The sequence below is a fragment of the Arachis ipaensis genome, chromosome B06 (assembly GCF_000816755.2).
Source record: "Arachis ipaensis cultivar K30076 chromosome B06, Araip1.1, whole genome shotgun sequence".
In the NCBI taxonomy this organism is placed as follows: domain Eukaryota; kingdom Viridiplantae; phylum Streptophyta; class Magnoliopsida; order Fabales; family Fabaceae; genus Arachis; species Arachis ipaensis.
Window position 1 is genome coordinate 13,949,483 of NC_029790.2, and position 10,786 is coordinate 13,960,268.

The following is a 10,786-nucleotide window of genomic DNA, read 5'->3' on the forward strand; positions in this document are numbered from 1 at the left end:
TATTCTTTTTCTATTTTTTTATATTTTATCTTTTTTTTTCTCCCAATATATTCTTCTTTTTCATATTTTGTTATTGATACAAAAATTTTTCAGTATCTTCTATTGTTTTATTTTAAAAATAGAGAATTTTATCATAACAGAGTTGTTTTAAAGTTGAATTGTATATTCCTAAATTCTAATCAACAATCTATTTTACAATGCAATGTGAAAATCAATTTAAATTTTGTATTTATCGTGATAAAGTTGTTATGTTTTATATAACAAATTTTGATATTTTTTTATTTCTATGTTTTATATGAAAAATTCAATACATTTTTCTTCTTTATTATCATCATATTTTTTGTGTTATGTTTTTTCATTATTCTTCTTTTTTATAAAATAAAAAATATATGAACAAAGAAGATAAATAAGAACAAAAAAATTATAAGAAAAAAAATAATGTCAATAATGACAAATTAAATTCTTTTATTAATTAAATTTAATTAAATTAGTCTAACATAATAAAAATTAGTTATAATTAATATTATTTTAAATTTTATTATTTAATTTAACTAGACTTTATTTGTAAAAAAATTTAAATATATAACATTATTCTCATTAAAATATTTTAATTGTCTAGATTTACTGTTGTATTTTGGATTCTGAGCATTTTGGAAGAAGATATATTCTTTAACGGCATGGAACTATCTTCCCTATATTTGAGGCTACTATTGGGATTACCAGGGACGTGCCTAAACTAATTATAGTTATGTGGATAAATTGTTCTTTTTATCTCACGTGTTTGTTATTTTTCAGGTGTTTTGACGTTTTGCTAGGGTAAAAGAAGGAGTTGAATTTTTTGGGTTAATAGTCGTCTCTAATAAATTATTTATTTTTTAAATTAGTACTCAAATGATTATTTTAGTTACATAAATTAAATTGGTCTTTTCATCAATTAGATAATGCTACGTCACATTAAATAACAGGTGACATGATGATATGATAGGTTAATACTACGTGTCACAAGATAATTGGTTGACGTATCAGGTCAGTGACACCTAGCACGTCTCGTATCGCTTGACATGTAAAAAAATTATTTATAATTAAAATAGCCCTTAAAAGTCCATACGTAAGTCATTTACATATCTAAAATTTTAAAAATTAATCAAATTAGTCTTTATATAAATTTTTTTAAATTTTTTTCATAATATTAAATTTAAAATACTTTTTTATACTATTAATTTTAATTTTATTTTTTAAATCTTAATAAACAAAATTCTCTTTACACTAAAAAAAATTAGAATTTGAAAATGAAAAATCTAAAAATATATATGAGAAAATAATTTTGTAACAATTTAATTATTTTTATTATTTTATTTGAAATTTTTTTATTAAGGTGTAAAAAATAAGATTAAAATGAGTAGGATTAAGAAATATTAAAAATTTAATATTATAAAAAAATTTATATAAAGACTAATTTGATCAATTTATAAAATTTTAGAGATGAAAATGACTTATATTTATACTTTCAGGAACTAATTTGATTATAAATAAATTTAAGACATATCAAATGATATGTGACATGTCGAGTGTCACTGACCTAATACGTCAACTAATCATTTTGTGACATGTGGCATTAACCTATTACGTCATCATGTTACATGATACTTAATGTGACACGTCATCATCTAACTAATAAAATGATCAATTTAATTTATATTTTATCTTTCCGAAACTAATATTACTAAAAAAATTATTTGAGAATCAATTTAAAAATAAATAATCTTTTAAAAACAAATTTAACTATTAACCCAAAATTTGTCAGTACCCTCTAAAATCTAAATAGAAGATAACATACGTTTTCCAATGTACCCACATGACATGAGAATATCTATTTAAAATTATGCTATAGCAAAAATTACACTTTCGTTGAAGGTTGAATCCACATACAAGTACCAATTGGAATAACATCCTACTATGTCTTAATGGAATTAAATCCTTTAATTTATCAAATAAACAAAAGGAAAAATTAAAATTGAAACTCATGAATAGCTTGCAATTTTGTCTTAAGTGATAATTCAAAACGTAAACTAATTTGGCACACCACCTTGACAACAAGCACTAGCATTTGATGCCGGATATAATTCTAAGAAATTATAATAATTTTTAACCTAATGATAAATATTTGATCCAAATTACAATTCATGTCTTTGTTGAAAATGGATTGAGAGATGCTTGAATTTCTTCTAGTGTACGGCCCTTGGTCTCTGGTACTAATTTTGCCACAAATACAACGGTGAAACCACAAATGCCACAGAATATGAAGAAAGTTCCTGCCCAAACATAATACATTAAGTAATTAACTTCACATATAAGAACTTCTTTAACTTTTTTTTTTTGGAATTAAGAGAAAGCTCAACACATTAAAGTGGAGCAAAACAAGCAAACATAAAAATATAAACGCTACAGACAAAGCAACCAATCCCCTTACACCTTCAACTCAGCTAACAACTCCCGAAAACATCACAATCATACCACTCTTTGTAACTCAACACCGTCTTTGTTTGAATGGATTCAATATTTTCCCGTGCATTCTTGAAAATTCTGGCATTACGTTCCAACCAGATGTTCCAGATCACTGCAAAGAACGCCACCATCCACTGCTTCTGTCCTTGTCTTCTGCCGATCATGCCAATCCAACTCCCAAAAAGATCTTTCATGGTTCCAGGGGTAACCCAAACACTACTAAAGGATCGCAACCAGTAGCACCACACCTGCCATGTTACCTCACACCGAAGAAATAGATGCTCAACATTTTCTACCCCCTTGTGGCACAGGACGCAAGTAGTATCACTATGAATATCAACTCCTAATCTAGTCAATCGCTCCTTATTATTAATGCGACCAACTAGCACAAACCATCCAAACAGTTCAATTCTTGGGGGTACCAAGCCGTTCCATATTGCACTTGTGAAGCTATAGCTCGTGATCTCCTCTGACAACGTCTCCGTTTGGATTACCTGCATAAAAGACTTCGTGGAAAAGACACCTGTGTTATCAAGTTTTCATACCACAGTATCCTCATTTTCAGGTGACATCCTCACTGGCCTTAGTCGCTCATGTAGTTGATGTACCAGTTCTAGCTCCCATTGGAACAGCTCCCTCCTCCATTGAAAGTTTCATATCCACTCTAACCCATCCCAAAAACCACAATCCCCAATCACAAAATTTTGTTGGCTTGAAACAGAGAAGAGTCTTGGGAAATTCACTCTCAGTGGACCACCCTGAACCCAATTATCTTCCCAAAACCGGGTTTTCCTACCGTTGCCGACTTCCATTGCCAAACCATTAACCATTTTATCTCGCACCCTTTGCTCTTTGATATTTAGCTGGCAGATGTCCTTCCAAGGCCCCCTTTGACCGGTACAGACTGATTTGCTAGCATTATATTAGGGGACAATTTGTTGTAAGAACAGACAATCTTTTTCCACAACGGGCATTCTTCCTTTGAAAACCTCCACCACCATTTAAACAGTAGTGCTGTGTTCCTAAGCACCACATCCCCCACCCCCAAGCCCCCAGCCTTTTTCGGAGCCTGTACCAACTCCCACTTGACCAATGGGATGCCATAGGTACCGTCCTCCTTACACCACATAAAGTACCTTTGTAAAGCAATGAGCTTGGTCGCCACCGCCCGTGGCATCTTATACAAGCTAAGGTAATAAATGGGCAAGCTATTCAGGACTAATTTGATAAGAACAAGCTTACCTGCTTTATTCAACACCTTCGCTTTCCATAAACTGAGCTTCTGTTCCACCTTATCAATGATTGGTTTCCACGTCTTTACCAACTGTGGATTCGCCCCCAAGGAGATCCCAAGGTATCGCACAGGCAACTCTTTCTTTTGACACCCCAGTAAGTCACATGCACGCTCTATCCACTCTTGCTCACAGTTCACTGGGATCAGATTCGACTTCTCAAAATTAATGTTCAGCCCAGACATCAACTCAAAACACCGCAGCAATCGCTTATAGTTCACAATTGTTTCCGTCTCTGGCGGGCAAAATAAGATTGTGTCATCTGCAAATTGTAGGTGCGACAACTCCACATGGTCCCCCCTACTAGTAATGGCGCAATGCGCCCATTCCTAATGGCTTCCCCCAGCATCCGATGCAACACATCAACGACGAGTACAAAAAGGAGAGGAGATAGGGGGTCTCCTTGTCTTAGTCCCCTTTTCCATCTTGAACGGTTTAGACGGTGTCCCGTTCACCAGAACAGCATAGTAGCCGTGGTAACGCACTCCTTTACCCAATTCCTCCACCTTTGGCCGAAACCCATCTTCTGTAGCACAATATCTATAAAACTCCATCGTACTCTATCATAGGCTTTTTGAAAATCCAGCTTGATGATAACCACTTCCTTTTTACGCGCCTTCAGCCAATGGACTGTCTCACAGGCTATGAGTGCTCCATCATGAATTTTTCTACCCTTTACAAATGCAGTCTGAGTCTCTCCTACCAACCCCGGTATCACAGGCCTCATCCTCCTCACCAACACCTTCGAGATCACTTTATACAGACAGCCCACCATACTAATCGGCCGAAAGTCCTTAAAACCTCCTTTGCACCTTCAACCTTTGGGGCTAATGTCACCCAGGTGACATTCGCCTCTGTAGGTAACTGCGCACTTCGGAAAAATCCCAGTACAGCTGCACTGAATTCCGGACCAATGTCATCCCAGCACTTCTTTATGAAGTTCATATTATACCCATCACTCCCTGGGACCTTAGACGATCCGCAGTCCCACACTGCCTCCTTGATTTCCTCCTCTGATGGCATGACCTCCAATGCCACAGCCTCATCTCCACTAATCTATTTCACCAACCCATCCCTGAAGCCAATCCTCGGAGCATATTCCTGCCTATAAAGCTCCTTGTAAAACCCCCTAATGGCCCCTTTAATTCTCGCCTGATTCCTCACAAGTCGACCATTTAACATCAGAGCTTCAATCCTATTAGACCTTCTTCTAGCTGAGGCAATGATATGGAAGTACCTGGTATTCTTGTCCATGTCTGCCGAATGCTGAGATCGAGACATCTGCTTCCAGTGAATTTCCTTCCTGACGTACCATTTTCACAGAAGCACACCAGCGCCTTACGTCTAGCCTCCGTTGTACCATCATATATCCCATTACTCACTAAGTTGTCCAGCCTTGTGATCTCCTCCTTAAACATTCCCAGTCTCTTATCCATGTCCCTAAGGTAGCGTTTGGTGGAGAAACAGAGACGAAAAGACTGAGACTGAGAGACAGAGACTAAGAGACAGGGATTAAAATAAATCTCAATATTCTGTTTGGTGCAAAATAGGAGACAGGAATTGAAATAAGAATAAAACTCTAATTTAATTTGCACAAAGGGTAAATTTGGAATTAATTAATTGAAATGAAAGTATTTTAGGTATAAAATGTTATTAAAGTTTCAATCTCCATCTCTAAAAATTTCAGTCCCCTGTGTCCCTACTTTTTGGAGGTACTGAAATACTGAAATTTTAGAGACAGAGACAGAAATTTTAGTACCAATCTCTGAACTAACAAACACGATACTGAGTCTCAGTTTCTCAGTCTCTGTCTCAGTACTTCAAAACAAACGCTACCCTAAGTATTATTGTGCCAATGCCGCAAAGGACCCGTTAACACCTTCAGCTTCCACATGAATTGAGCATCTCCCAAACTTCTCCATTCATTTTTCACCATTCGCAGAAAACCTTCATGCGTAAACCAGGAATCCAGACTTCTTAACTTTTTTATTTTTCCCTTCAACTAATACTCCATATTAGTCTCTAAAAAATTTCAATAAAACAATTTAATTTACAACAAATGTTAATCACCAATCAACCCTAAACTTTTATTTCGTTAGACAAATTGATCACTTCCTGCGTCAAATTTATCGTCTATACAGAGAGACTAATTTGGGAACTTTAAAAAAATTTTAATGGGATTGATCTATGTAACTTTTTACCAAATTTATTTTTTACCTGTTGAAGTCCAACTCATAAGGAAGTTAAAGGCATATGACACAATCCAAGAGCACAACCAACTAACCAAAGTCACTAGGCTTCCAGCAGACCCCTTTACATTTATAGGAAATATCTGAAACAAAAAATTCTCCAATTAATCAACCTTAATGCTTACTATTTTAATGATAGATTTGTTTGTATCTATCTCATGATAAGAAATTATACTCCATCATTAGAGCATATATAAAATAATAATGGCGAAATATAAATACTAGATTATGATTTTTCGAGTTAAATTACGACGAATGTCTAGGGTTAAGGTTTAGTTGAATCCGACTTCATCAAAATTAAGTTTCGTTAAAACCTAACCCTAAACATCACAATCTAACAATTTTCTCATAGTTTTTTTCTTTTGGCAGTAGTAGATTCTGATAAGAAACTACCTCAGACATTATAACCCATGGGATTCCTCCCATGCCAAGAGAGAAAGATCCTGTATATACCTGTTCATCATAAAATTAAAATGTAAATCATTGAACTACCTTTATGTATGGACTGACATGTATATTGGTTTGAGTGAAACAAACTTTCTAACGTTAGAGGCACTGTGAAAAGTTCTAGCAAGATTATGTGATTGATAGTTGATACCTGAGAGCTGTTAGATGAAAATTTAGTCAAATCAGTCAAATTATTTAACGGCTCTCAGGTATCAACTTCACGTGAAGTCGACTGCACCTGAGTTTCCACCATCCATGTTTCGTTATCAAATTAAATTGATACGTTTAAGTAAAAATTAAATCAAATCAAATAAGAGTGTTTTACAACATAAGTATTTTCACTACTAAATCATTACCAGTACACCAGCAAGAGCAAGAATAGGACTTAGATCTTTCCATTTATGTAGGTCCTGCATATGACAACCGTAATTAACTGATTAATCTCAGCAAAACTGAAGTGAAAACAGAACTTAATGAAGCATAATTGCAAATCCAAGAACCAGCAAAAGGAATGATAGGGCCACAAGTAAGCATCCGAAGCATGTTCCCGAAGCAGAGACCTGTATGCAAGAACTTAATAAGCTTTTGGATTCAAAATTTTTACAAAAAAATTCGGTTTCTGTCTTTATTTTCAGTGTTTTCTGTTTTCAAGATATTGCTTTAAAACAAAAAAATAAAAGTAAAAACAATAAAAATTCAGGCTTTAGACAACCTTGAAATGAAAATCGAAACTAAATAGGACCTAAACCTTCTTACCAGCAAAAGTGGTCGTCTTCCGGATTTATCCATCAAAAGTACTCCCAAAATTGTCATTGGAATCTGCAAACACAAAAATATCCAAATAGTGTGCACTGTGAAGAGACTAAGACATGAAGAGAAGACTAATGAAAAAGAATTGTATGAAGATAATTAAGGACCTGAACAGAAACCATTGCTATTGTTCCAATACTTGCTGAAAACCCTGTCATAGATAAGAGTTTTTGCTTTCTTGAGAATTGTATTACTATAACTCTTAATATTTTCATATTCATCTTCTCCTACAGCGACGTACCAGCAGAAATGAATATAGAACCTGCATAAAAAACAATGCCATTAACCCCTCCAAACTGTTGCAGTATCATTAGGCCAACACCTACCTACATCAAGCAACAAGATACAGTAAGAGTGTGCAAAAGTTAAGATAGAATTCCAAGTAAATCTAACTTCGAAAAATGAAAGCTCACAGTAAGTGACTTCAAATACTGCAATTGAAATAATCCAATAATGCTAGCTTCTGAATGCTGCTGAAGTGCTTCTGTATAATCCTACCAAAACAGTGCATGTTAGTGTGTTAGACTTTGTGGTATCTTTTTCCTTGCTTCTTTTGCTTTCTAGATAGATTGTAACACACGAGTTTAGCACTCGAATGAACAAACGCTTGTTATATACTCTAATTTCAGTGGCCTCTTGAGAAACATTGGCATTCTCTCCCCTAAGGCGCTGTAAAGAATTTTCGCTCCCCGCCAAGTGACCAACCTTTGCCTGCAGAAGATTGTAAGTATCGGTGACATTTCGCAACTCCAATCATTTTAATAAAAAGTGAAGAATGATTAGTTGCTTGTTTGAATGATAGTAAGCAACTAGGAACAACTAACCAGCCACCTAGGAGACTCAGGAATGAAGGGTAGACTCAGAACCTGTGCACTACAAGGAATGATTCCTGAGACAAAGATGAAAAACATGTGAGTAGCTTCATCAACCCAGTTGTTTGATTTCATGTTTTGTTAAAACAACACCAGAAAGAAGGTCATTTACCTATCAGAGCCAAAATCCTCCAATTCAAGAATGCTCCAATAAGATAAGTTAATGATACCCCACAACAAATCATAAGCTGTCAACATAATAATAAGGATTTGGAATAAGCCAATGCATGAAATATGTAAAACATGATGCAAGTAGAATGACATTTGAGAGAATATTTTATCACTTTACCTGATGAACCGTGGTGAATCCTCCTCGGAGATTCTTCGGTGCTACTTCTGCTACATAAACTGGAACCTGTTATGTTATATAAAAGGGAAAAAAAATTATTTGTGTTTCTTTTGACTTGATCAGCTGAATGCAATTTGAAGTTTGAACTGAAATTATACGAAAGTTTATGAATCTTAACATTACCACATAAGATAGAAGGCCCATTCCACACCCTACCAACAATCTTCCAATGTAAAGCCACCAAGCAACCTTCAATCAAGCAGCAAGTGTTAAATACCAAGAATCTTAGCACCGGCACAGATTCTTCCATCCTTAATTGCATTTAAGGACATTGTGCTTGGAATATTGCAAAAAAGATAACTAAGATTATGCAACCTTCCTCAACACAAATTTCTAGTAAAAGGCATAGCTAGACTAATTCGAGAAATGAAGTCGAAAAAATGACAAACCTACATTTGAGAATGCTATTGCAAGCCATCCCAAGATGCAGAATACCTCTGCAAATCCCATTGCCTGATTTGCAAAATGCAAAATAACAAAAGAACATCAAAATAAGAAAGTTGAGTAACTAAACACATAAAATCGGAGAAAAAGAAACTTACAACTCGACGTCCAACACAATCTGCTATTCTACCACTGACAAAAGCACCAATTATTGCTCCAATTGTCAATATTGAACCAAAAAATGAATACTGCATACAAGGAAATACTTATGTAGATAAGCTTAAGCGTTTTCTGTCACAATTCAAGCATCTCATTATAGTTAACAATTGAACTTCATCTCAATGTAATGATGAAAAGAAGGTTGTGATTCAAATTTAAAGGTTCAAACATCAGCAACTTCAAGAGTGAGTTCATCCATGATTCCAGATTGAGCAGGTGATGAATATCCAACCTGCAAAACCAGTCAGTGACAGTGATTAATAATTAGTACTATGATACTGAATTCTGATGATGATTTTTCCAAACTCAAACCAAAGAGTGTAAATGGGAATTTATTAAATACAGCAGATCCGAAAACGTAAGAACCAAAGACAGCAACAAGGGTGGTGAGTATGAGAGTAGCTGGCATGGAACAAGTTTCACTCTGCATCATCTGTTTATCACAGGTAATAACACCATGAACTTGTGATTCAGTGTTGGAAAGCAAAGGAGTCCATGATTGGCTTGGTTCCATGCTCTTACTGTCCTCCAAGATTGACCAACCTCTCCTGCACAAAGAAGCTACACAGAATTTCAAGGTTATGACAGAAAAGATAATGAATCAATCAGTGATGGAGTGATAGTGACTTGTGGATGAGTCTTGACTTGAGTTGAGTTAAGATATTTATACAATATATCTATCTAGTAATAATAAGAATCATGGGGTGTATTGACTAGTTCTTCATACCCAGATTTATACATAATTCCTTTATTATTTATTTATTTACTCTTGTTGGATATATTTAACTTCTTTTCAGAAAAACTCTGAAAGTGAAACACAAACGCCTCTTCCTGTACTTTCTTTGTTGTTGCATGGTCTGAGGAATTGACAATGGAGTTACCATTAATGACGGTCCAATATGTAGATAAAAAGAATGTTTCAACTTAATCATTATAGTTTGTTCGAATATTCTGTAACAGATTTCAGGATTTTGTTAAACACACGACCTCATACTCAAAAATTTGGAAGACTTAACTACTGAACTGTGAGTTTATTTCGAATGTAGTAATATCTAGTTAAATAATTGTACATAAATAACTATATATGTATGTATTGATAACTACCTAGTGTCATTTAAAAACCAAAAAAAAAAAAATGTATTCCTCGAAGCAATATTTCCATGACAGTGTGACATTGAATTTCTAAAATCAAATATTTATAGACCAGAAATATTACATGCACTACTTTTGTGCACATCTCTCTAATATTCTTTTCATATTTTGTATTAAAAGTGATTGATAAAAAGTGAAAAAAAAAATTTAAAAATTGTTTTTTTTATACCATAAAAAGAAGGTATACAAAAGAAGTATACACAAAAGGTGATACACACATCATTTCTCTTTATATATTATATATATAAGGTATGAGTCTTGTTGGTTGCTTCCTTCATGCAAACTTGTGTATATGCCTTTCAAGCAGGGAGAACCAGAAAACCAAATTCATTTCTTTGTAGAATATGAATTCAAAGAAGCTTGAATTTGTTCAAGTGTGCGCCCCTTTGTCTCTGGTACTAATCTTGCAACGAATACAACTGTCAACCCGCATACGCCGGAGAATATGAAGAATGTTCCTGCCCCAACCATAACAAATTAACAACCAACTTCACTCATATATTTTAA

The 10,786-nt window shown here is 34.4% G+C and overlaps 1 protein-coding gene across 1 annotated transcript in view; it reads right to left on the reverse strand.

Annotated features, from left to right (window-relative positions):
• Positions 1,993–10,786, reverse strand: part of LOC107645870 — a 13,362-nt gene continuing 4,568 nt past the window's right edge. Inside the window, exons 18-36 of the mRNA XM_016349999.2 lie at positions 10,610–10,756; positions 9,471–9,728; positions 9,297–9,359; positions 9,067–9,156; positions 8,918–8,977; positions 8,648–8,713; positions 8,465–8,530; positions 8,288–8,363; positions 8,128–8,192; positions 7,922–8,014; positions 7,717–7,797; positions 7,545–7,629; positions 7,411–7,454; positions 7,250–7,312; positions 6,994–7,053; positions 6,850–6,903; positions 6,440–6,499; positions 6,015–6,129; positions 1,993–2,312 (exon numbers count right to left, since the gene is read on the reverse strand). Coding sequence (XP_016205485.2) covers positions 2,182–2,312; positions 6,015–6,129; positions 6,440–6,499; positions 6,850–6,903; positions 6,994–7,053; positions 7,250–7,312; positions 7,411–7,454; positions 7,545–7,629; positions 7,717–7,797; positions 7,922–8,014; positions 8,128–8,192; positions 8,288–8,363; positions 8,465–8,530; positions 8,648–8,713; positions 8,918–8,977; positions 9,067–9,156; positions 9,297–9,359; positions 9,471–9,728; positions 10,610–10,756 — 1,677 coding nt within the window. The 3' untranslated portion in view covers positions 1,993–2,181. The remainder of the gene's footprint in view (positions 2,313–6,014; positions 6,130–6,439; positions 6,500–6,849; positions 6,904–6,993; positions 7,054–7,249; positions 7,313–7,410; positions 7,455–7,544; positions 7,630–7,716; positions 7,798–7,921; positions 8,015–8,127; positions 8,193–8,287; positions 8,364–8,464; positions 8,531–8,647; positions 8,714–8,917; positions 8,978–9,066; positions 9,157–9,296; positions 9,360–9,470; positions 9,729–10,609; positions 10,757–10,786) is intronic.